The sequence below is a fragment of the Athene noctua genome, chromosome 1 (genome assembly GCF_965140245.1).
Source record: "Athene noctua chromosome 1, bAthNoc1.hap1.1, whole genome shotgun sequence".
Classification (NCBI taxonomy): domain Eukaryota; kingdom Metazoa; phylum Chordata; class Aves; order Strigiformes; family Strigidae; genus Athene; species Athene noctua.
Window position 1 is genome coordinate 128,711,998 of NC_134037.1, and position 27,069 is coordinate 128,739,066.

A 27,069-nucleotide genomic window follows, 5' to 3' on the forward strand; every position below is an offset into this window, starting at 1 on the left:
GCAGGACTAGATGAAACCATTCCCAATGATTTTTTTTTTTTCCTATATCCCCCTCTCTAATCCTATTACGACAAAAACGTATTTATTTCAAAACTCAGCCCTCCTCCAGCTACAGAAACCAGGACAGACTTTATTTCTTCTGCTCCCTCCACACACCTTCGGCATCGCCCACACACCCGGGGTCTCGGCGAATTCATTTCAAACCCTTTCGGCAGGAGAGCTGAGCCCACAAGGAAACCACGGTACAACGCGAGTTCGCTTGAATGGAAACCAAAAAACAACGGAGCGGGGCCCGGTGCAGCCTAGATCTGGCCTAAGAAAATGGAAAAAAGTTTAAATTTTTTTTTTTTTTCAAAACACCTTTTTTTTTTTTTTTTTCTTTCCAGTCTCATGTCGGCATTTTAAAAACGTAAGAAAGAGCCGCGCTGCGATTTCGCCACCGCTGCGAGAAGGCCGCTCACTGGAGGATGCATTTCTCTTCCTTCTTGGCCATCTTGCCTTTGTTTTGCTCGAGGGTCCTCTCCAAATGCTCGTCCTCTTCCTCGGCCCTGCGGAAAGAGGCGGCGGGAGGTGCGCTGGGGGGCTGCGCGAGATGTGCGCTCACCTCCGCGGCCGTGCCGACCTCCCGCCACGGCCACGGGCCGCCCGCGGCTTGGCCCAAACTTTCGGGGGGGCCGTGGCGACTCGGTGGGGACTCCCTTGCACCCCCCCCCCCCCTCCCCTTTCGTCCGACTCACTGCTTCTCCTGGGCGTCCAGGTCCCTGACCAGCGCGTCCCGTTTGTTAACGAGAATAACGAGTTCGTCCAGCAAAAGCTGCTCCCGCCTCTTCTGCGCTTCGGTCTTCTGCCAGTCTGCGTGAGGGAACCAAAACAAAAACAGCGCTCAGACACCGCGGCCGCCACTGCGGGAGCGCAGCCAGCCGCGCCGGGACTCGCGGCCGCTGCGGCGGGGACCCTGGCCCGGTACAGCCCGGCCCGCGGAGCTGCTGCAGGGACAAGCGCACGCAGCCCGTCGGCGTTTTGCCTCCCTGCCCACCTGGCTCGGGGGGAGCTCAGCAGCGACTTTGGGGTCGGTTTTAATTTTTTATTTATTTCTTTTTAAATTTTGAATTTTTTTTTTTTTCACGTCTGTGTTTCCTGGACGGCTACCGACATTACCAAGTTTCCCCTCCTCGGAGGAAAGCCCGTTTCCCTGCAACCCGGCTCTTTGCTAATTCCCCGCTCGCTCTCAGCAGCTGGAGGAATCTCACACTGGGCACCATATGCTTCACAGTAACTTTAAAAAGCAGGTATCAGTTCATTAGCATTTTCCCCTTTGAAGTAAAAATACACTTGCTACAGAATATCGCGGGGGCTCCCTTCACCCCCGGCGCTGGCAGCTTTTCCCAAAAGCCGCCTTGCTTTTCCCGAAAGGGCTTTGCCCGGCCCCGGCCCGGCCCCGCAGCCCCCCGGGGCCGCCCCGCAGCCCCCCGGCTCTCCCGGGCCAGACCGTGAGGGCTGGTGGCTGCCAGTCAAGGCCCAGCCTGCCCCGCCTCCCTCATTAAGAAGGTAAACAATGAAAAGCGGGAGCAGTAGATGATGAGGGAGATAGCAGGACAAATGAGGAGCGGGAGGGAAAGAGGACACCGGCTCCAAAAGAAAAAAAAAAAAAAAAAAAAAAAAAAAAAAAGCCACCATCACCGGGAGAAGCCATCGCCACCGGCCCGGCGGTGTCCTCCTCCTCCACCTCCTCGTCCTCCTCGTCCTTCCCCAAGGCGGAGGGGAGAGAGGGTGCAGCCGTTTTGGCTTTCTCCCCGCGCTCTCCATTGCCCTGGGCGATCATGTTCAAACTCACATGGCTGGTGCTTATTCAGATAACCCGAACAATGCTCACCGCCCGTTACCATGTGAATCTTCACAAACCCCGCAAGAATGCGGTGGTTCAAATCCCCCTGACCCCCCTCCAAAGCCAAATTTATTCAAGACAGCAAACTGCTCAGAAGCTTTATGAAAGCAAGTGGTGCTAGAGGGAATTCAGCCTTGTATTTACAAATTAAAAATTAGATGCATCATCATGCAATAAAGGTGGGAAGAGCGGCAGAAAGGCAGGACTGTGTAACCGCTTTTATCGCACCCTCGCCTTCTGGCTGGGCACATGGGCCCACGAGTGAGGTACGGGTCCACGGGCATGCAGGGAAAACTCACGCCGACACGCGTGTGCAGCACACTTGGGAGAACGAACGTGCACGGCCGTCCCTCGCAAGCCGGGAGGGATTCGGCGCAGCAGCACGCGAACCCGTCCCAGAGTATCAGCCACCCAGGGCCCTGCCGAGACTTCCCAGGAGTTTTTCTTTATCTCCTTCTTTTTCTCCTTCTTTTCCTCCTTCTTATTTTTCTTTTCCCTTTTCTTCCTCTGTTTTCTTTTTTAAATGTGTTGCTTTCCCTCCACCGTTGCTAAGGAAATAATTTTCCAGGTGTACACAGATTAAAACTGAAGCTACCAGCCAAAATTACTGGTAATCTAAGCTATTTCTCTGGCAACAAATCAGCTTTAATTTTGGGGAGCAGCCTTTTAGGTGCTAATTCTCAAAGCAATTCTCTCATTTTCCGTCACTGGTTGCCCTTTTGCTCCTTTCAGGGAAGGCTCCTGCAGTTCGACCCGTTTAAAACTCACTGCTCTGCACCTCCGCAAGTCAGAGCTTCCCCAAACCAGAGGGTTTTATCCCCACAAATAAAGCCCCTGCATGCCCAACGCAGTCTCAGCGTGACAAAGTCTTGCAAAGGGCAGCAGCGGTGAGCTGGGCAGAAAAGGAGGAGGGAGACACTGCAGAGAATTTCACGGGTGTTTGCTCCCCCGAGACATGGCCCCCAACTTTCAGGTTAACTTTCCCCCCGCTTCTGCTGATAATTGTGCTGAGACTTGGGCTCCCCAGCACATCTGGGCACATGAAGCTCTAGATGAAAAGGGATACGAAAAACTCCGTCTCTACCTGGACTAGATTTAATTATTTTGCAATTTTGACGGTTTTCACTTAGTTGAAAAGCTCTTATTTTTAAAGCCTTTTACTTTTTTTTTTCCTCACCCCCTAGTTCTCCAGTTTCAGCAGCAATTTTAGCTTTTGAAACAGCAAACATCAGTCGAAATATGTCAGCACAAGTTTCACTCAGTCCTTCACCACAATTTTTCTCTGTTAAGTCCCTTTCTAAGAGCTATGGTTTTTGGTGCCCCATCTTGTAGCTCTGCTGGGTAAATAATGTCATATTAGGACTTCACGGAAGAAAACTAGGGGGTTTTTTTGTTTCTTTATTTGCTTATTATTAGTTTGAAATATGCTACGGGAAAACTTGCTGGCAGAAATATTCCCTTGCATTTTTACTTTGTTTCCTAGAAAAGGAGTCTGACTTCCCCCCCCCCCCCCCCCCAAAATACAGTCAAGTAGCAACTGGTTAAAAGAGGAACCAGCACAAAATATTTAAATATTTTATATGTGATTACACTGCAATTTTGTTTTATCCAACAAAATACTGCCAGGCAGCAGTTTCGGGAAGCATCCCTATGTTTAAAAAAGCAACTGCGTTCAAGTTTGATTCCTACCTGTTGTGCCTTTTAAGCCAGGATTACCTATAACACCTGTCACATATAGTTACCCAGGCTGACTGCCATTCTGGGAAGCTACAATATGGGCTGTGATTAATTTGAAGATTTCGGAATAATACTGTTATAAAAGCTACACTCTGGACAAAAATAGGATTAAGCTCTGAGGCTGTATATGAGCTAAAAGTGTTGAAAGCTAAAGCCCCTGTGCCACCATTTGCGACGGGCATTTTAAAATGACAGAGTTTGCTAAATTCACGTTAAAGTCAAAATGTTTTCAATTATTCATCTTCATTGACTTCATATTGTCTTTTTTTTTTTTTTTTTCCCCCCACTGCTTAAACTGATAATTACTTTGAGCAAACAGGCGGCTGGTTCCCATAGAAATGCTGTAATAGAAATGGTCGAAAGTTCTCAGAGTAAAACCTTCAACCTCACCACTATAATAAATAAGCCCGGCACTTTGATGAAAATTAACACTATTTTTGTAAAGAGCACATTGGGGGATTGCAGTCAGGTCTTATCTTTAGTTCCAGTCAACTAGCAATCCTGAAAGAGTTTGCATCATCATCAGAGCAGGCCATTTGATAGGATTCTGCTGCTGAACCTAATCAATCTATGGAATACTGTGGCTGCGCGGTGTAACAAAGCTAAAATAGATTTACAAATGGGGTTTTAGAGGATAAGCTCCTCCACAGGATTACATATTGATTTTAAATATAAAAAGCTTATCATATAAACCATAACTACAAAAATAGTGAACCTATGCATAAATCCTTTTAGAAGAGCACCCACTTCAAACTATAAGCCAAGAATAAATCAAGATGTACAAAATCCGAAAGAAGATCCATTTCTTGGGCAGAAAATGAACACACCACCCCAAGGTGTGCAAAAATGAACTTATCTTTTCTAAGGAGGCATTAAATCTCAAATGAAAAAAAAAAAAAAAAGGAAGCGAGAGGAAAGGTAGCTGAAAGTAAGGCATCCCACCACTCGACCGTGGTAAAAATCAGGCTCTGAAATGCAGCACCTTGTTTATACGAGCCGGCTGGCTCCCAGAGAGACGGCCAAAATGCCTTCCCATATGTGCAGGTCAAAACAAACCCAGTAACCTATATTTTCTTTGGCCTATTAGGCAGGGATTTCAGGCCTTTCTTGGTCGGAGCAGTCTCGGCAGTGGAAAGAGAGGAACACTTTCTAGCTGGAGAAGGCAGCGTGTTAACTCTCTCTTTCTTATCTCCACGGCTAAATGGGGAGGGGGGGAAGTATGCCTTTTTTTACCACCCTTGGTCATTCATGTATTCCACGTGAAGTGCTGTAACACTCCAAAAGGCTATTCAGCTGCGTATGCCTCCATTTTAGCAGTTGGCTAAGAGGACACTGTCTCCACATCACTGAACATTATAACGGTCAGCACCTCCAGACGCCAGCGCTGCCCACACGCTGCCTGCACAGGCCGGGCATGCCGACCGCCAATAAACTGCCTTTATCTGTGATCAGCAGGCTGCTACCTTTTGCAAGGCTCTCTCTTTTGGTGCTCCCTTTTTTTTTTTTTTTTCTTCCTGTCATCAACTAGCTAAGTAAATTGGTTGATAGATTTTTAAACAGCACAGTCACGCGTGGAAGAGTTAGAGCAATTTACCAAAACATTAATTATCACCTTTCAAAGACTTTTTTTTTTTTTAAAGTTCCTGTTTGGGATAGTGCATTCTGCTTTTCTTTTAGACAAACAAACTGGTCCCATCCTGTTACTTTTTTTTTTTTTTTTTTCCTGCCCACGTATCTCAGGTTTGGAATTGGTGCCGGTAAAAGAGAGATCTGCCTTTTCAACTCTTTCACAGAGCCCAAGCGCTCATTAGCAATCGGCTAAATTGCCTCGGAAGCAGACAGTGCCAGGCTGTTCGGGCTGCTCATGCTTCTTGGGGGAAATCATAAGTGGTGTGGCTTTACCAGTCCTTCCCAAAAAGTGCATCTTTGCACCCCAGCGTACATCAAACACAGAGTGATACAGTGCTGATGCACACATCGAGAGGTGAGGTGTCACAAAAGTGTATTTAGAGTTTTCACAGGCATTTTATTGGGAGAGTTTCTCCTTTAATATGTTTTTCAGGTAAAAGCAAATAGCTGCTAAAAGTTCTAGCAGACTAATAATCTCATTGAGGGTTAAATGCTAAATGCAGACTTTGTTGTATAAATAAAACCCCAAAGAACCAAAATTCTCCAGCACTTATGTTTTCTCCCTAAGCCCCTGTTTACCATATCACCAGTAGCGCAAAAAAAGAGAGGAGAAAAAAAGAGGACTTTCCTGGATTTTGACATCCCTCTCTGAACTTAGAAAAATTAAAAAAGGACAGATTTTTGTTCAACTCGATGTGTGAATGACATAGGCTGATAGACATCCAGAGGCTCCTGCTAGGATGTTCCAAGACAGTAAAACATACCAGAGGCAATTAAACACTGAAATTTTGCATTTAAATCCAGTATCTCTTATCTCTTCTCTGGTTTTAGAGTATTTTATGTTTTAAATATTTCATTAGTATGAGTCACAATTAATCTGGCTTGTCTCTGCAGAGAGCAATGTATACATTTATGACTCAAGTTTATCCAAGACTATAGCAAATGCAGTCTTATGCAAAAAATATAACCACAGATGGAGAGATATGAAAAAGCTACCTGAAACCTGCTGCTTTTTTCCTACAAACTTATGCTCTCAGTGAAGTCTCCAAACTAATTAGAATTGATTTATTATGGATCAGGTACCTTATCAGGTGAAGAAAGAAATTACCATGGACAGTCAAAGGGTTGAGAGGTCAATATAGAATAGCAAAATCCATTTGCATTGATTAGACAAAAGGTCCATTTTACAGAGCCCAAAGGATTAACTTTTAAGCAAACATCTTTGAACTATAAGACAGCATTTGTGACTGAGAGTTATAAGCAGTGCAGCATTAGAAAACACTTAAGATATTTAAATAAGAAAATAATGCAAGCAATGGTTTAAGCTATCTGGATGTTTATTTTTTATTATGAATCATCCCCAGGATTATTGTACAATTCACTTGAAAGCCCTATGGAAAGTATGCAATTGTTTCATTTATCCCACGTGTCAATCTTCCCATGAGTTTTCATTCAGGTAAGGTGACTGAACTCAGGAGAGTTGCAGAGAAGGGAGAAAATCTGTGCAAAGGATCGCACTAATCCTGGTGTTGCTTGCGATAAAATATTTACTTGGCAAATGTACTGTTTTACTACCAAAACCGATGAGACTTTTTCTGAGTGAGCTACTGTTGTAAAACAGATCTAATACATTACAAGGAAGGAGGCTCCTTTGTGGGTCACCCCTTCCATTTTCTGTGACACCGAAAGCAGCGCAATGCTGCAGGAAAGCCACGAGAGTATGACTGCAACAAAAAATAATAAACCCTGGACAAATATTATTCTTTATCTCCTCCTCACTTTGTTTTCAAAGTTTATTCCAAGGAGACTATATTTCTTTGTCCCTTATCTTGGACTTCCCCCCCCAATAAAACTTAAGAATGGGACTGTAGACCCAGCATATTTAGTGTGTGCTGTCACTTGAAATGATGTAAGTATCAGTATTAATTCTTAACCAGGCTTCAGAAAAGCCTCCATGTTTGGTACTTACAGGTAGCCACCTTTGGCAGCAAGCATTTTCCTTCCCTCAGTACCCAGCATTGCTCTTACCTTCAATAGCAAGCATTGCTCTTAGCTCCCGGTTCAGTAGTTCGTAGCGCCTTTCTAGGTCGTGTTCTTTTTCCCTAGGCAAGTTGCAAAAGTTCATCAATATGTTAATTACTAAATCATTAAACACTTAAAAGAACCTTTAACTTACATTGATTTTAGGACTCGTAACTGACTTTTCTCTTTAACTTTAAGCTACTCCAAACAAATGATACACAAACTTAAAACATTCTCTTGTGGCACATTCAGTAACAAGGCCTTTTCATTTTCTATAATGTTGGGTTTAATTCTGTCAGTTTAACTCTTTTGTGCTACAGGATGCAATTATTTCATATTCATTCTTGGGGCAGCTGTTGTGGAATGTCCAAGTATAAAACATTCCCCCGGATCCAATGAAGAAATTCCAGCATCAGCCTATTCACAAAGATAATGTGACACTGGAAGTATTATCCTACATACACTCTGCCCTAATGAATAACGAAAATTAGACACGGGATTAGAAAGCTTAATGTTTTGAAGGTAGAATCTTCTGTCAAGTTCAGACATGGTAGGAAATTCATGAGCACAGGCTCTTCCAGGGAAGTATGCAGGCATCTACACTAGGTGGCATTACTGAAGGAAATATAATCATTCCGAAAGAAGCTGGAAAAGAAGCACTGAGGGCAGAACGCCTCTCAAAACGAGCAGCATCTTCTCTCTTCCTTACCTGTGCTAGCAAAAAAAGTTTATTTGTCCTTGCTTTGCTGTATCGGTGGTATCATCACACTGTGACTGATTCACTAATAACATCCTTTCAGCAGTCCGGTGCTGCTGAACTAGCAATGGATTGAGGATTTCTACAAAGCAGGTAGTGACTTAGATTTTGCTCTCTCTCTGAATAGTCTTCACCTGTCACATTTGAGGCACAAGCCAAATCTATTTCTAAAATATAATTTTATTCTACTCTTGGGTCTTTGAAAATGTAACTGTGCTTAATATTTATTTTTTTTCACAGCTCTGGCTAATCTTGTGTCATTGCACACTTCTCATTTTCAAGTCTGAAATATGAGAAAAACAAGTGTTCCACAAAGCATCCAGGCTACTCACTTTTGAGGGAATATTTCTGAAGTCTAATGGGAAGACAGCAGAAAAGTTTTGCATCTGTCTGTTGGATAAATATTCCAGTAAATCACCCTTTGGTAAATACATGTGTCCATCCATACTTACAGAAGAGAAAGCTGGTTCATTCGCCTTATTAAGGCATTCTTCTTATTAACCAGCATGAACCATTCCTGCATCATAGTTTCTTCTTCTTCTGTGTTTCTTCCTGCAATCAAAAGAATTTCATTACTTACGTGGCATTTCACAGATTGAGCTACATATTTCATTTCAGGTTTTGGAGTATCGGCCTCCAATATCATTGAGCATTACAAGATACACTCTCAAATGATAAAAAAAAGTATGACTACAAGTCCTGCCACTCAGTCCTGCTTGCTCCATAAATAAATCTTTGAAAGCAGCCACTCTTCAGCACACATTTTAGTGTTCTTTATCATGCCAATACCCTGATCTAAATAAACACCTTTTTAAAAGTACCGTATCTTCTAAAGTCTCTTGAAAGAACTATATTGTTGCGACATTTCCAACAAAAAAAACCTTGCTGCTAAAAGATGTCTGACCATTATGGGCTTCCAAACACAAAAACAAGCCTTGTGAGCAAGATCCACTCCACCCATGCAAACCCAGTGCAGTCCCAATGACATGGTGGGGGGCCGCATAGCTCCAGAGGAGATGTCAATCCTGAACACCTGGCCAAGGTTCAGGCACCTGCTCAGCTTCTTTGTGCTAATGGCCACTCTTTCTGACCACGAGCTGGGAAAAGCTGCACAAATTCAAATCATTGTAGGTGCCTAAGGGACCCCATGTGTGTATGGATGGATTAGCACCCCTTCCTCCCAGCCTACCGCTGCCTCCCAGGCAGGACCACAATCAGGATGCTCCACTAGACCCTATGAGACTCTGTGTTACTACCTCTGCACCATCAGGCCATGTGGAGGAAAGGCAGATTTGCGTCCAAAAGGCTCCTGACTGTCCTTTCCATGTAGCTGGGTCATTCAGCCAAATTCCACTGTCTTTGAGCTCAGGGGCTAGGAGAAAACTCATCAAAGTCCTTTGTGGAGACTGCACCTCTGTGGTGACTTGCCATTCTCAGCTCTTTCTCTTGCTTTGAGGAGCAAAGACTATATGGTCCTCATAGAATTATGAAATTCACACATTTCTTAGGGTTAAAATTAATCTGTGGAGAAACCTGGAATTCTGGCAAAAGAGCATGAGCTGGGTCTTCTGAGTACTTCTCCCAGATTCGACATTGCTTCACTAGGAGACTGTGGGCACATCTCTGATCTTGTGTGTAATATGGGGATAATCACCCATACTGATCTTGCAAGGGTGCTAAAAGTTAATTCTTTGATGTTTGTAAAGGGTTTTGAAATCTCTGGTGCAAGGTGCTGTACACTCAGGGGAGCTATCTTATTAACTTAAACCATAGGATCCCTAGTTGCAGAGAGGCAATTTTCAGCACCAGAGGCTGGAAAGACACCAGAAAAAATATTGGTTTGCTCTGAAAGAAAGCTTTCAATTTCTGGATGGAAGCGTTCGAAATGCTTGCATGTATGTGCCTGCCATGCGCACGTTCACACCCCAATGCCACGGTAGTGTGCAAGCCCAGATCTGCATGGAGAACCACCTCCTCACCTGGCTATGACCCTGCTGCATGCAAGGGAAGGTCACTGGCCTTCTCCAAACTGTTTGATTCCCCCCATCGTGGCCTGTGGTCTTGGTGCATCCACACAAGGAAGGAAAAGGAGATGAATAGGCAAGTGAGTCAGCTTGGGGTGGAGCTGGTGGACCCACACAGTATGAAGAAGTTATGCCATTTGGCATGCTCTGTCTGATGTAAGACATCCCCTCTTATCCATTTAGCACTCTGGAAAGCTTCTGGTTGATGAAACTGTTCCTGGACGGGTGCTTTTAGGGTACATGATTTGCCAGCGGTGAGATGGGAAAGGCAGAGCATCCTGAACTGGGAATTCCCCTGTAGCCCTTTTCCAAGCAGAAGCAGCAGGTTCCAGCTCCTGGACGATGCAGTGATGAAGGAAGAAATTTGTCATGTAGAAACACGCTCCCCCAAGACCTCCACTTCTGGTTTTGTGCAGAAAATCTTACACCATGGCATTTACAATAATATTCATCAGTTCAGCACTCTCCCAAAGAGGATTAAAACTTATAACTACACTTTGCTCTTAAGTTACAGATCAAAGGTATTGCTATACTGGTCCATCTAACAGGGTCTGCTTTTAGAAGGAGATGATAAACAATATTAACAACCTTTCATTGAAATGCACCAAATAGCCCAAACTTATTTGAGGGAGAGGGAAAGAAAAAGGGTATAGATTGCTTTTTTTCATCCTTGCAAAGTGATCAGTCTATTCTGTGACACATGAGACTGACACGCTGCCGGTGAAAAAAAGTTCTCAGAACCAGACATATGCAGCTATAGTCACATTTTAATCAATTTATGACAATTTGTTGGCTTTGGGGTGGTCTGGGTTCTCTGGCTAAAAAGTGCCATTATAAATGCAAGCTCCTGCTACATTTCATTTTGCAAGGCTTGAAAAAGGAATGAGAGACAGAATGTTTCAAAGGAGTTTGACTCAATACCAGATTTGAACTTGAATTTCATGCCATGCAATCTCAGGGTAGCAACGTAAACTTAAGGTACAAACTTCTTTCTATTAATGCATTCTTATTTAGGAGGAATGTTAGTTGCAACACGTAAGGAGAAAAGATCTAGGTAAAGTTCGGAGCTGTCAGATCAGATCTGAACAGGTGCCTATTGTGATATTTCCACGCTGACACCAAAGCACGTGCAATATCCATAGAATAGGCTGGTTTAAAAGTGAGTTAACAAAGTCTTGATTGTTTTTACAGAATTTTAAATCTGTTTTTTTATTCGCTTTGGACCCATGTGATGCCCTGACACCGGTCATGTGATATCGGCTGCGATAGGCACAAATCCCCGGGCAGCAACAAAAGAAGAAAGAGTAAAAAAGAAAAAGCTGAGAAAAAGCTTGCAATTTGGAAAAAGGCCAATTGTACCCTGGCAAAGGCCTTTTTGATCAGTGAAATGACACATGTGTGCAATATTAATAGCAGTTGATGCTGATATTTTATTTGTTGACCGTCAGCTTTTAAATTCTTGCGCATGTTGCTGAAACAGATTCTTCCCAAGCAGGCAATATAAAGACGAACTGCCATATATAAAAAATCTAAATAACTCTTTTCAGTAAATACAGTGCCATCAGCACAGTACTCCCCCCCCTCGGTGGAAGGATGCACACGAAACACTTTCAACAAAGAAAAACTGATTGTTGTTGCTGCAGTGATATTGCAAGCTAAATTTACATTTACAATTCCTAAATAAATAATTTAGAAAAAGCCTTTCTTCAACACAGTTTCACTCTGTAAAACCCTGCTGCTGCTGCTAGGGTTGTTTTTATTTCCACTTTCCAAGTGTAAAACAAGTATTTAATTGACTTGCTGCAAATGCTTGAAAATTAAAATTGGGAAAATATCTGTGCTGTTCTCGGGGAAAAAAACCAAACCTGTAGAGATTATTTAAATGAAGCGAAAAACATGTTTGAGAACAAATCGATCCCACGCATGCAAACCCCTTATCTGAGTCAGTACAAGATGATGAAAATCTATAAATAGCCCACAGATCTTAAACTTAAATTTTTTTCCATAATACATGCATTACACTATTGTTTTTGATATAAAAACAACAACAACAACAACAACAAAACCCTTTTAAAGCTAGTAAGTTGGACCATTACAAATTAATCCTGACTTTAATAACTGGTTAAAGACCCCTTCAGCTTTATAAGTAACAAAAAATATTAAAGCCTGTGATCACAGCGAGCTTTTCTCATTTCTCCTCTAACCATTTGTTATTTAATCCAATACTAGTAATCCAATTTGTCCATCAGACTTTTAAAGGGCAGAATGCAACTTCCCCAGCTTAGACACTTTTCAAAGTACAATATATTTTTCAAATGAATGCTGGATGTTTCATTTTTTCCCCAACTGTTCCTAGCTCTAATGTATGAGGAAAAAAAGAACAAGATGAACATTGTTCGTACTGATTAAGTAAGAGCTCATTAAAGAGCTGTCAGTGCCGTACTTTGAATATGCATGAAGCATATAATCAGATCTAGTACCGTCACTAGAGGAGAATACGGTAAGTACAAAGGATTGATTTAATTACTTAGAGTGGGCTGTGGTGGTAAAGCAGTCTTGTTAGCGCAAAAAGAAAAGGAGGTTGTATTCTGGCACGGTTAGGGGAAAAAGGCAGTTTTAGCTTCTGCCACAATACCTAATCTCAGGATAAAGCACTTTACATTGTAGCTTAAAATGAAGACTGTCAGTTTTCTAAAAAGACCAGAATTCATCTTATCTTGTTTAACCTCACCTGGTTAACTATCTAGCAGAACATATTTATTCTCTTTAACACGTAATTATGCTTATACCTTTTTATCCTATAGTTCAATAATGACTTCTGAAAACAGTCCTCAAATAAGAGCACGTAGTGCTACTGCAAACATCATATGCATGCAGAATGCTCGGTAAAAGATTTGAAAAAAGCAGAACCAGAAACTAAGACGAAACAGTAAGTACACGCGCCTTTATGTAAAAAGACAATACAGCTTTTAATGTCAGACTTTATTATTAGATAGGTTCTGAGAAGGAATCTGGCAGGGTTTCTCTAGTTTCTCTAATTTATTTTCTTCCCCCCCCTCCTTCCTTTCTGCTTTTTTTTTTCTTTTTTCTTTTTTTTAATCAATACATTCTTGTTTTATTCTTCCTCTAGGAATGCTGCGGAATTCTCTCACATCAACTCACAGTGGCATTTTCGAATTTCATTGTCTGGCTTGAGTGGTGAAGGATGCGTACTCTATTCTTCTCTTCACTTGACATCTACCAGAACCCTCCTCAGTGATTAGGAACAAGCCCAACACCAAGCCTGGAATAGCACAAGACACTAAATTCTGCCCTCAGATACAAGAAACTCCTACTGACTTCTGAATTGTGATTCTGCACTGTAATAGCTCCTGCGCAGGATTCAATCAAGGCTGCAGCATAAAGTTTGGTGATTTTGTCCTTTACTGGGACAAATTTTAATGATAGCCAAAATGATAGGCAGAATTTTAATGATAGCAAAAAACACCCCCGAATCCTACCTCAAACCCCTTTCTTTTCTCCTGTGGTTCATCACACATATTCAAATATATTTTTCCTGACTGTTATTCAAAACAAGCTTGAGCTGATTTTCACCTACAGTGCTCAAGAATTACAAGCATGCTTCTATGTTACCATTTTCGAGGACAATGTAAGTGACTAGCTCATTTTAACACTGTACAGGTTCTAGGCAGGCTTTTAAAAATACGTTTTCCTTCACATTCTTCAGCATTTACAAATGGATTTTTATTCACATTGTAAGCTAATTATTTGTTAAATATTTAAATAAGAAGCATCTTGATAAATGTCTCTTCTGAATCAATTTGAAAAAACGATTTCTATGTTTTGTTCCTTTCCTGCTAAAAATACTTGTAAACTCATGCCTTATGTTCAGCCAGCTATCAGTACATACATGTGCCATTAGACCCATTATTTTTAAGCCATTTGGGCAAGCCAGTCATTAGATAAACCCAATATGGATTAACATAGTAAATCTATACATTGCTAAGAAAACAGAAGAAAGTGCTACGGAACACTGTGAATACCACTTAAAAGGAAGAAAAGGCCGCAACATGCAGGGACAAGATTAGTTTACAGTGTAAATGGATGAACACAGTAACTCCTCTACACTTTATAGTGTTGTAAATCCGTCAAGATAAGCCAATAGATTAATATTTTTTAAAAATCCTTAAATGTAAATATATTTGGCTGTTGTGCAAAAATGAATTACAACCTGTGAAAGAAAAATAATAAAGGGTTTCTATCAGCATCCCAAACCAGCCCATTCAATCTGGCAAGAAATAACAGGTTTACAAAAATCACTTTGTATGCTGTCTTAAGCAGTAATTGTTTTTAAATTTTATTTGCACTGTGTATAGTGTGCGTGCCATGGTGTCATGGTTAAACACAGAAACCTCCCCATGTCTCCCCATTTACCTCAACAGAACTACATGAAAAACAACCTACTTAAGACAGAGCCTATTCTTTACCCATTTGCTGATGTTTACACACAGTTTTAAAATAGAATAGAAGAAGCTTTCTTCACTCAACACACTTGGGTGAAGAGGCCAGCAGAAGAATGCCAGCACATGTGAACTAGAGTGGGGCAAATAATGACAAAAACTGGCCAACTTTGCTCTGCTCCTCTCTCTGGGTTATTTGTTAGTTGACAGAAGCTAGATGACCACCGGGAGCCATCCAAACACCAGCAAATTCCACAGATTTAACGGGAAGGTCTTTTGAAAATGTACTCTGATGGTTTTATTTGCCTGCTGGAAAAAAAACCCTTGCATTCACCCAATCACGGGGATAAGTTTTTACGAGTTTCTATATTAGGAGCGAGCAGACAGATTGGCTTGTTTACCTGAAGGAGAACATGAGTAGCAAATAAAGAATAGTTCAAGGATGTGTCTCATCTTGTATCTTAAGAACCTGGGGAAATTCACTGAAATTGAAGGTGGTGTGTTTAAAACCGATAAAAATAACGATCTTTCCTCAAAGCCTCATCATTTACCAGTCAAACTCATTGCTATGAGGCAATGTTGAAACTAAGAGCTCAGCAAGAATTAAGACCAGGTTGTATGTTGAATATGGAAAGGCAAAACTGGAGCAATAAATATTCAAGCAAACTAAAAAACACGGGAGGTAGGAATTGGATCCTCCTGCTTTAGGACATGAGCTAGCCTTTCATTTTTAGAGGTTAAATTAAATGTTCCCTGGGGCCAGGTTAGCCTCTAACTAGCCTCTACAGAGTTTCTTGCTCCTGCCTGGGTTCAACCCTTACCTGTCCCTCTATGGGACAGTGTTCTGGACCGGTCCATGGGGCTGATCTGCTACGGCAATTACAGCTTTACTGAAAGGAAACAGGGGAAGGGATGAGAGGCAATGCCGGGTGTTTTAGCTGACCAACCTCAAGTCGCTAACAAAGGCTGATAAGGTCTTGAACCCTTGAAAGTCAACGACAAACTTCCCACTGATTTTAATAGTCTTCTCATCCTGATCACTGTGAACAGTTCATACACAGACAAACTCTTGTTTTTAATATGAGTTACTCAATTTAACAAATACTTAAGCAGAAAAGCCTACAGGCACAAAAGATACTCTTTGTAATGAAGTTACATGAGACCTATCACAAAACGTGTCCGACACAAGTGAAAGCTACAGTGAAGATTTTTAAATGTCTAGTGATCCACAATTTTTCAGAATGAAACTGAGGCATCCCAAGAGAGAGCTATTTTCTGAAAAAATCACTCCCCTTTGCTTTCAGGGGACCAGCTTTGGTGGAAAAGCCCAGAATTCTGGCTAAAGTAATTCCTCAAAGTCTCAGTGTCCAAATGGAGCCTGCAGTAAGCACTCCACAGCATGAATGGACGGGCTGCTCCACCTTGAGCTTTAAAAGCCTCCCATTTCAGATTACCATACCCAGCTTTCTTCCAGAATAATTCTTCCTTTGACTGAATGAGGACCAACTTCATTATTAAAAATCACCAAAAATGAGCAAGAATAGCCACCAAGAGATAAACAGGGTGGGACCATTGTTTAGATGACACTGCAGAAGAACTGGCTAGCAGATGAAGCCCTAGCACAATTTTCGAAGTCTGAACTGGATGGGAAAATGCCTAAGGAACATTAGAAAGGCAAATTCATGACCACTAACTCGTTGTCTGAGAGCAGTTGAGAAGGAGACATTGATGTCCACACAATGGAGTCTCATAAAGGTAGGTAACGACTGCCAAAAATCTGCCAGGCAGAGTTACATTGCAGTGCATTGTCTGACTATTTCAACCTCCAAAAGTACTGTAACCCTAACGAAATGAAGCTGCCACTAAGAGAATGCCTTTATCACAAGCACACATCAAATTAGCTTAATATCAAGCAGGAAACTTGTAATTGCTTTGGTTTCTGAAACATAATCAGAGAGACTATTTAAAATTTTGAGAGCTCTGTAAACAGAAGTTCAGGGTTCTGATCACATCTCAGCATGTGCCCAGATTTATTCTACCTGGAGTGGGACTGACTCACAGGAAGACAAACATGTGTGGCCTGCAGTCTTAGCAACCTAAAATTATCACAGGACTAAAACTTCCACAAAATATTAATTTCCTGAAAGTTTGCTGATGTTCTCTACATGATGAGTCAACACAGCAGCCACTAGAAAATAACAGAAAATCAACAGAAACAGAATGCCTGGGATTGACAAAGATTACGAATATATTTTAAACGTGGCACCATCAATCCAGACAAGAAAACACATTGTTTGTGGCCTAAAATTCAGACAGGTGAGACTCAACTGAAACATCTGGAGAGAAGTCCTGTAAGAAAGTGATGCTTCTTGCCTTGAGGACAGTGCCTGCAGGGATCCCAGCACTGAGCAGAACCAACACTTGTCCTTTATCACCCTCTGGTATTATTTGTACCCAAGTTTTCTCATGTAGCACAACTTCAGAAGAAGCACAGGCTTGGGAAAAGTATACATCAGACCTTTGCTTGCAGCACAGGAAACATGTGCCATTAACCAATACACTCAAATCTTTGAAGCTACAGAAAAAAAAGTAATTCACGCTTGGAAATACACCAAGAAGGGGATGATGGTCTGGCAGATGAACTATTTCACTTGCAAGTAGAGTTGGATGCTTTGTTATGAGTGATAGTATTTTCTCTGTGGCTCATAACTACTCCTTAGATCAGTTGCCTGTTTGCTTGGCAAGTGATGGCTGGGTAAGATTCTGAAGTGAGAGGCCAGTTAACCTTAAAGTCATTGGATTGTGTTCTACTAGGCAGCATATTATTATACCATTTTTACCAAATGTCTCCTTACTTCCTTCAGAACATATTCTGGAGCTGGGAAGGGGCAGCGGACAGTATAAAACTGTTTCTTTAACAGACAGGGCTGAATTTAGCCCAAGCAACTGCCTGAAGTGAGATGATGGTTGCAATGAATGTGACCTTGTATCAGTGCTAATAAAGATGCTCACTCTTAGTGGGAGTTGGCAGGTTGTACCTTCTGGAATTCAAAGCTTCCCACGGCTAACTGAGCAAGTTCAGCTAGGTTGAGGTGTCCCGAGGCCCCAGAGTTTCAAGTTTTGACAAAAAAAGCTGGTTTTGATAGTAAACGGGAGAAATCCAAGGTAAATAACAGGGCTTTCTGCACAATGCAGTGGCAGGCATTGTGGGCTGGGAGCCCTGGAGTGACCAAAGTGCCTTTCTCCTCGCCTTCCCTTTACAGGCAGGCACTGATTGTAGAGAGAGCTAACTTCCAGGCATAAAGCCAAAGACTATGCCTACCACATGAAAGAGCATTTATACTGCAATACCACAAAGAAAGATGGAAATCAGTTAAAAGAAGCAAGTGTCTGTTGGGTCTTGCAAGACTTCTGGAAGGCTCACAAGTCTATTCATAGTGCCTTGGGCTCTCCCAGAGTAGCCTCCTGCTATGCGAGCAGTGCAGCACTCGGGCTCTCTTCTTCAAGTTGGCTTCAAGCACTTTGTTGACAGGTTCTTTTAAGGCAACGATGAGGCTACAAGCCAGGGAAGTGCATGAAGAAGAGGCCAACTTATCGTTCAGTCCCTCCAGCCAACGGCAATTCTGTGCTACTTTGAGAAAAAAATAAATATGGTCATTGTTGCCGCTGAGTTCCTTTAATGATTTAATGAACTTGGCCTAGGAAGGCTGAACACGCACTGCCCATGTCTGGTCTTAGAAAGGTCTCCTCCTGGGAACTTCTGCCTACCAATGCACAGATCTAAGATGGTGTGGTGAATTAGAGTCAGAACTGTGAACTCCAGGGTTTGGCATGGTATGTTCGTTTTGTGGGAGCTCCTCAGCTGTAGAAATGCTGGGTATTTGGGAAAGTATGGCCAGATGGTCTTCCCTTACCAAAAGCAAGTCAAGACTGCTTCACAGGAACTGCTAATGGGAGGAGATGGAGACTGAAGAGGAATGAGTTTGCCAGTAAGAGACGGTGGAGGCAACATGACAGAAGGGAAACTGGAAAAAGCTTGACAAGCCTCAGGAACTCCTCAATTGCTCATAAAATGCATGATTCTTGCAAATACAAACACAAAACTTGGGCAGAAATTTGTGTATGAAAGATCTGGATCCTGAAGACTCATGTCAGAAAAACAGCTTACCAGTGTGACAGCCTATTTGCATTAACAAATTTTAATGAATGGCTTTGCACTGCATGAGTTCAGTACTAGCAGGCATTTCTACAGAGCTCTGCGGGCTTCAGTGGGATTCAGGTCAGTCAAGTCACACAGTTACCATATTGTAAATGAGACCTTGATCATAATGTTGTTGCACTTCTTTCACTCAGGGTTTTGGGGGTTGCCAAAACTCCCATTACCTTAACCCTGACAGCAAGTTAACATTCCTGAACACCGGATAGAGAAGTATCTCACCAAGTGCTTTATAATATTGCTTTGCTTAAAAAAAAAGCAGTAATTGCTAATGCATAGTTTTTGAACTGTTATCATGTTACACTAAAAAACACTAACCCTTGTGGTCATGTCAAAAACCTTTTCTTCTGTCTCACACAAATTGCTATTAGTAATATCCTTCCAGTCTCCTAATTGTTAGATATCTCCAATAGGGAATGCACCAGCAAAAAAACCAAACCAGTGTCACATATGTATCATTTACATATTAAGAATTTTTTTAAACGCTTTCACTCTTTTTATGCCAAATGTAAAAAGGTAGATGGTAAAGATGTTGTTTTCAGTACTACTTTTAAATTTTCTGTCTTCCCAAAACTACTGCTGTTATACTGTCCTTTCTCTTGCTGTGCTTCGGCATGTGCATCTTTCTCTTTCACAATATGGTTGGACAGCACCTCTACCATCTCGTGGTCTGGCAAGTTTTCAGTTCACCTGAGATTAAGCATGCTGAGCTAAGCAAAACAACAGTGTAAGAAAGCAATGCTGGCAAACGGCTATAAAATTTACAGTGTTATTAATTCATTCTTTCTGATTCAGGTAAGAGATGAAAATATGAAAAGACCGTGATGAATTTTTCTCCTTACCTATATGCACTGATATTTTTCATACTGTCTGCTTGCAGGCTTGAAGATGGTAACAAAAACAATTTTTAAATGGAGTTCACCTCTCAGGCAAAACTGAACATTCATCATTTTCCTCTCCAAGCCCTGATGCTGGTGAATACAAATCTGCATTTACTTCTGAGAATTCCAAAGAGAATTGTGAATTCAATTGTTTTTAAAAGACAAAACTTGGCTTAGGGAGTAGGATGCCTTCTTCTAGCTTGTCCCTCCCTCCTCCAGTGCAAATCTGTATTGCAGACTGGATGACTCCAGCAAGGAGTATTCAAGACAGTATAATACAGACTGTAAATACAGCTCGGTAATCAGGTTTGTGAAGGTGCAGAGCATATAAAAGATTTATTTTTGATAGTGAATCTATACACATATACATCATCAAGCCCCCATTGAGAAGCAGACCACTCCAGGTTATTAATACAGCTAAAGGGGGCAGATAAGAGATCAATGACAAAAATCACCTGGTAAAAAAAGGAAAGGTGTTGCATTAAAAGGGCTTTTAGTTTGCATGCAAAACAATACCGAGAAACCTGTATTTTAGCACTTGTACTCAACAAGCACTCCAAAGTATGCTGGGATGAGAACAGAAACCCATCCTTTCTAATAATCTTGTGACAAAAGCTAAAAGACATCATCCTATTAACTAGTGATCTCAACTGCTAATGCAGAGTACTTCCTGGTGCCTTTTATGTAGAATGCCGCTATTAAAAAACCACTAAACATTCACTGTGAACAACACAGAATCATTCATCTTTTATCAGCATCTCTTGTTAGAGGAGTATGAGAGGGGCTGAAGGTGTCATTGATATTATAGAGTGGAAATTAATCAGAAATTTTTCTCATATTTTCCTCATCACACTCATTTACTTTTGTACAAATTTCCCCCTGCTAAAAAGTTCATACCCAGCCCCCTGTTGTACGCTTTTAAGTTGAGAATATTCAACGAGTGCGTCAACTGAAAGGCACCAGGTCCTAACACAAAAAGCATTCGAAATTCTCATTTAGTTGTCTTTATTTTGCTAGCGCCATGTGGTCCTTGAAGATGTAGAAAACACGGGAAGCCGAGTAAAGATCAGAGCAAGCTCATTAGCATTCTGACAAAATTGGAGTGGTGGAGATGTATAGTTTGCCTAGTTTGTCGTTTTGAAAGCTACCGGTGGTAAGCTTTCTATTTCATTGTGCTTTTGTCTTTTTTGGGGGTTTTCAACGCAGCGGGGTGGTTGTTAGCCTAGGTTTTCACAGTGCATTGTGGGAACCTTGCCTGCACATTCAGCCTATATAGTATCATTCGAGTTCAAGTCAAAAAGTTTTTTTTTTTTTTCCCCTTCCCTTTTTATTTCATAATCACCTATGCTAATGCATAATTGTCGTCTGGCTGTCAAAACCCAGCCAGCATGACACCTGGTTTATAAAGTTAAAAAAAAAAAAAAGAACAAAAAACCCTAAATAAAATAAACTCTGAGCTGTATTTAAAAATAAAACCTTTTAAACATGTTGCTAGTTTTCTTCAAAAGACAAGATAAGAAGAAATTAATTTAAATTCCACTGTTTACAATAAACTAGAAATGAATTTGAGACAGATCCAGATGATTAGAATTCAAAAGAGACTCTTTCACCGTATAAGATCCCCAATTCTATTTCAGAGCCTCTTGAAGGAAAGATGGGTTTATGCTCCAGAATTATGTAAATAATGAATTACCTCTTAGAAGACCTAAAGAAGTTATTACTCTGGTCATTTGATTTATTTTTTTTTTTTTTTTTTTAAACATAAGGCTCACTTTGAAGGGCTAAAAGGGCTACATTAATGCTGCTATTCGACATGAACATTTCCAAGTTGCAATGAAATGGATAAAGGTCTTTTTGGATGAATTTATCTGCTAAATCCTTGTGGTTGCCCTCCTATCTCGGATGATGACCCAAAAGAATGTCAACAGCTCATTTCCCAGAGAGCTGGAAAGAGTCACTACGCAAGCCATAATCTGCACGTTCTCAAAGAACCATTTCAAACATTACATTTCACAAGCTGTTTAAAGAGATTTTTTTTTTTTTTTCTCTCATCTCCACTATCCTACCAGTACTTTGGACATCAGTGCCTCAGAAATGAGGGCTTTAACAAAGTTGAAATGTGACTTTTTACATATTGTGTTGGTGGGTTGTGCATATGTGCACACGCGTACACGCACTGTGCAACATGTGAGCACCCACAGATTTCCATGTGCTTGAAATTCACGTTGCTAAATTCTAGCCACGCTATAGCAGGGACCAGTAAATGCTAAGAATGCAAATATAATAAGTCACTCCTAATTTACTCATTGAATTTTTATTAATATAATGTGTGTCAGGCTGCCAAAATCACAGATATCCCTTTAGTAGGAAAGGATAAAACTCAGCTTGAAAGATTTACAATGATTCAGATACAGTAAATTTTACAATGAAGTGGGGATTAAAGATTTATTTACTTAGCAAGGGAGAAAGGATAAACAAATAATAAGAGAGCCACTTTACAAAACCTTCACAATTCTTTCTTTTTGTCATGCACTTGGACAGCATCATTATCATTATCATCAAAACAACCTTAGAGCTGCAGCCAGCCTCTGCTGATCAAGAAAAGCAAATGTCAGGCCAGAGAGTCTTTGAAAACAAAAAAAAGATACAAGCAGGTAAGTGCCTGAAGACAGAAAGCTCTGAGATACCCCCATAGCCATGTGGACTGCTAGATTTAAATTTTTCAGTCATATTTAAAATCTAATTTCACTCTATGCCCAAGTGAAATAAATGAAATTTCATCACAAGAGATGCTGCAATGTTTAAGCTATACAGAAAGAATCAGATTCCCTCCCCAGCTAAAAACACGCCCCCCAGCCTTGAGAATTAAATAGCAGGCAATACTTTAAGCTTTACAAAAGGCAGAATTTTGCCAGCTCTGAGATGCCACCTTTATTTCAAATCTGCTTTTAATCACGCAGTTCCTTTTCACTCAGGTTCCAACTGCCAGCAGAGACAAATAACCTGGAGACTGTTATTCACATGACAGTAAAGGCGACCGAATTATTTTCTATACTTTGCAATGTGCTTATAGCTGCAAAATTATTTATCTCCTTCACTGCGTTCTACTACGAAAGTTGCCTCCAGAAGAATCGCCGGGACCAGCCATATCAAATTAGAGGGCAGTCAGGAGTGTCTAAGTCCAGCTTTAAAACAAATATCATAACAATTACTTAGCCATATGGAAAATAGGGTATGTCTTTCCTGAAAGCTTTTATACATTTTCTATCTCAAATTTCAACTTCATTAGAAACTATTTCTGACTAGCAAGCTGCAAGATTGCTAAATATCTAACTGTTAACTCACCATGAAGAAAGAGACTCTTTTGAATGGCAGAACTTTTCCAAGATGCAAATGAACAATAATCTAATTTCGAGAGTAAATTAACTGAAGGAGTCATTTTAATATGTTTCAAAGTCTCTGAAATTAAGTGGCAGATGCAACCTATGCAATACAGACACACACATGCACCCATGCTCACGTACATATGCTAACACAGCACCCCCTCTACACCCAACTCCCATCTTCAGAAGAACTCACATTGTACTTATGTTTAGGTTCCTATGACTTAAAGGCCAGATGTTTCACAAATGACCAACAATTGGAGGTTAGAATAAATTAATGACTGATTTCTGAGCTTTGATGGAATTAAGCATACTTCTTTTCTCAATGTGCCATGTGAATGTTCTCCCGTTAAAACTTTTTTTTTTTTTTTTTTTTTTGACAAGTGAGGCCACCCGGCAGAAAACAACTGATGCAAAACCCAGGAGTAATCCCTCTGTTTAGTTCAACACTGTGGTTAGCCTTAACACTGCCTCTATTATCCAATGGATTTAGAGAAACTTTCATTTATTTGTTGGCCTCAGTCTTCCAACTTTGTTGCCTTCTTTAAAGGACCCAAGACCCATTCCTATGTAAATACATTTGCATAGGGCCACAATGAAACTTTCTGGGACTCGGATTAAACTTGCTGAACTAGATAGCTGCACTGCGCATATTTGTGATCTTCACGTAAGTACTTTCACAAATACATATGAGTAAATGAAGCTGATGTCAACTCTTGCTACAGGAACGCCTGGAGTTTAAAAGAAACGCTCTGCCACAAACTACGTACCAAAGCCCTGAACGCTGAAACAACTGGCAGACACAGCACTCAAATGTGAAATTACAATACATATAATGAACAAAAAGTCCTTTTTATTTAGGAGCTGTTAAGATTAGCACTTTATTTGCTGCAAAATGTCACCTTCTCTCCTAAACTGTTTCAGTAGGACAACAGGATCCCTGTTGTAAAAGTGATGATTCATAGCTAGTTGGTTTTTCACTTGTTTTTTTTTCTTGCTGCCTCCATTTAGAAAGAGTACCTAGGGTATAATGAATTATTATATACTGTACACAATACAGCCTTCTTGCAGCCAATTCAAATATAAAGCTTTGCACCCAGCAAGTCTATTAGGAAACGGCACCAGGATTAATCCCTGCAATTACCACCCTCGAAAAATGCTGGTGGACACTCAGTGCAATTTCGTCATTCCCACATACAAAATGCCCATACCTTAAAGGTTTATGTTCTGTAAGAGAGGCACGATGGACCTAAAGTATATACTAAGGACTGGTTTTGTAATTTCACTGGCACTGATGACTGTGAGGCAGGAATTGCAACTGAATATATTCTTTTGGTATGCATTTAAGGAGATAACACCTTCTTCCAGGGGCTCAACGAACACAGATATCTAATTCCTTGTTTTGCAGTACAGTCTGTTTTAATTTAGTTAAAAAAGCTCTGTATTCATAACTTTAAAAAAGAATCGTATTACAGCCATCTTCAAGTCCACTACTATAACGATTAAAAAAATGAAGCCAAATATATCAAACTTAATCACATACAAAAATACACTAGCCACTAGAAAAAGACTTACAGAACTGGAAGCACGTTAATGAAGACACTGGCACAAATCATAAAGCAGTTCTGATTTACACTTTATTTTCCTTATTCCTGACTGCATGGTAAGCCTCTGCTGCCCCGTGTAAATACCATATATAAACCCAATTTCTCTCGTTAGACTAAGCACATCAATACAAAAGCAAATGAACTACCAAAGTGCCCTAATTAACAATTTTGCAAGTGAATGCAGACATCAGTGCCACACTGCAGCCATTAAAGTCTATTCCTTGCCATATCTGTTTCTGTTAACATTTCAATAGACCAATTAAATGACCTTTCCCCCCCTCAAACTCAATTAAGCTATTTGAACATCAATTGATAACTTACCATGTATTTATGCAAAATGTGCAAGCAAGAGATTCATTTTTTTCAATCCTAATGATGTTTTGAAGAAGAGAAAACTATCTTAACTATCCTGTCCTGGTATCCCATGGAGAGGGGGCCTGGGATGGGATTGCCTCCCAGGGGCGCCTGGTGGGCACGTTGGCATTGTGGCAGGCAGTTTGGAGAAAGCAGGTGTGAGGTAGATATTCTTCCATGCCATTTGGTCCCTACCAGGCAGCTGCCTTGGGAGGTCAAAAGAAAGCGGAGACAGCCATCTCTTTCAGCTTGTTGAGTATCACATCGCTGGGTCACAGCCAGCACACTGGTAGGTGGCACAGGGTCACATTAGCCAACTTGTAGATATCCAGACTGGTTTCTTTTTTCTCTTCGCACACCACCACCCCCCACCACCCCCCTTTTTTTATTTTTTTTTGTCTTGAGTTTTTACATCTCGTTCTATAGTGAAAAAGCAAAGGGGTGCCCCAATGCATACACCTTTCTGAGCATTGCATGGTAGGTATGACATTTGACTTCAGCCTACGTGCCCCATGTTAAAAGAGGTGATTTGCTGACATTTGCATTTTCTCAAGGGGCTTGCTCCACCATGAATCTGTTTGTCACAAATTCAGGGGACTTGAGCAGGAGTAAAGGCAACACTCTGAATTCTTTGCTCATGTTAAAGGCTAGATAAGGGTCAGTGTCTCCTCTTTAAGAGCTGGCCTTTGCTTCTCAGCACAGGTAAACAGTTCCCCCCAGGGTGTGCATATAGGGACTGAAAGCAAGGGGATTTATTTAAAATGAGACCACCTCAGTCTAGGACGGAGGCATTTTGATGCTGCTGTTGCAACTAATTTAGGTGAGAAATATAAATTTCTTGGCTTCAAGAATAAAAAGGACGAGGACAAATGTTCCTGGAAAAATAAGAAATGAGTACTTGTTTAGGTCACTCAGAGGAAAGCTTTGTAAGAACCTATTCCCTCTCAGCAGACTTTTTTTTAGATCGAAAAAAGCTCTAATTTTAAACTAAGAAGAAATCAAGCAGAAAACATAGAAGTGGAGGAAAGGTATAAATTGTTTAGCCTTCTTTACGTCTCAAAAAAAGAAGTTGTACCTGAACAAATTAAAAAAAGCACTAAGCCCCAAAAGTAATCTTTCTTAAATTAAAAAAAAAAAAAAAAAAAGTAAAAAGAAACCAAGCTAAAAAAACTACCCCAGATCTTTTTCAGAATTCTTTGAAGATGGGTAGGAGAGAAAATGAAGATCCAACTCTAACAATTCTATTTGAAGTTTTAGTTTGAATCCCTTAAAAAAAAAAAAAATTCTAGTGGCACCCTGGGATAGTTCAACAAAGGCCTGGTTTCTGGGAAAAAAAAGCATTGTCCCTTTCAGAATGTTAATCTGGTATATCACTTGCTACTACACCCCAGCATGTACTTTTGCTCATATCGACAATTAAAAGAATACATTTATTAAATAGTCTTATCACTGGATGTTATAGCTTGTAATTCATGCTAACTAGATAACCAAAGTAAATTTTATTTAAATTCTCATTTCTTTGTGAAACTTTGTAGATGGTGCATATCTCATGATTAACGGACAACGTCTAAAGCATCCCGTCCTCTAATCTTCCTAAAATCCCTTTTCATCCGATTGTTTAAGACTGCTTGAAAGGCTAACACCAAGCCTAAGACTACTGCACATTTGGGGGAGGGGAGCCTCTGTAGGTTAGCTAATTAAACTGTTTGTCTTCTGAAACATTTAACTGGCTTTAGAGATTATTCTAATTAAGAGTGATGTTAGATGTATTTTTTAATGTAGCTATTAAAATTAATCATAATCCAGCAATCTCATGTGCTGAACTATGTAAATAGAGATGTGCTTGAAATCCTGCTACATTTTCTTTATTTGGGAGCGGATCATTATGGATTCTATGAAACACACATCAGCATCAATGTAATTTTTAATTGAGAACGCCTTGTGAAACTATAACTTTTACTCCGCATTTATGAAAAGTAAATAACTGACCTCAGCATACCCAGGCACTATGGTGTTTCCCAAGTAGTACAACTACGATAGGGGAATACTCGCTTTCATTCATACTGTACATCTTTTTCTCTCTACTTTACAGACCGTGTATTCAATTGAAGTGA

The 27,069-nt window shown here is 40.7% G+C and overlaps 1 protein-coding gene across 7 annotated transcripts in view; it reads right to left on the reverse strand.

Moving 5' to 3' along the window:
• EHBP1 (EH domain binding protein 1) overlaps positions 1 to 27,069 on the reverse strand; it is a 226,264-nt gene continuing 199,195 nt past the window's right edge. For all 7 annotated transcript variants that reach the window (XM_074925462.1, XM_074925197.1, XM_074925116.1 and 4 more), the window contains 4 exons: positions 8,483 to 8,582; positions 7,280 to 7,353; positions 738 to 852; positions 1 to 548 (listed from right to left, as the gene is read on the reverse strand). In XM_074925462.1, coding sequence (XP_074781563.1) covers positions 458 to 548; positions 738 to 852; positions 7,280 to 7,353; positions 8,483 to 8,582 — 380 coding nt within the window. In that variant the 3' untranslated portion in view covers positions 1 to 457. The remainder of the gene's footprint in view (positions 549 to 737; positions 853 to 7,279; positions 7,354 to 8,482; positions 8,583 to 27,069) is intronic.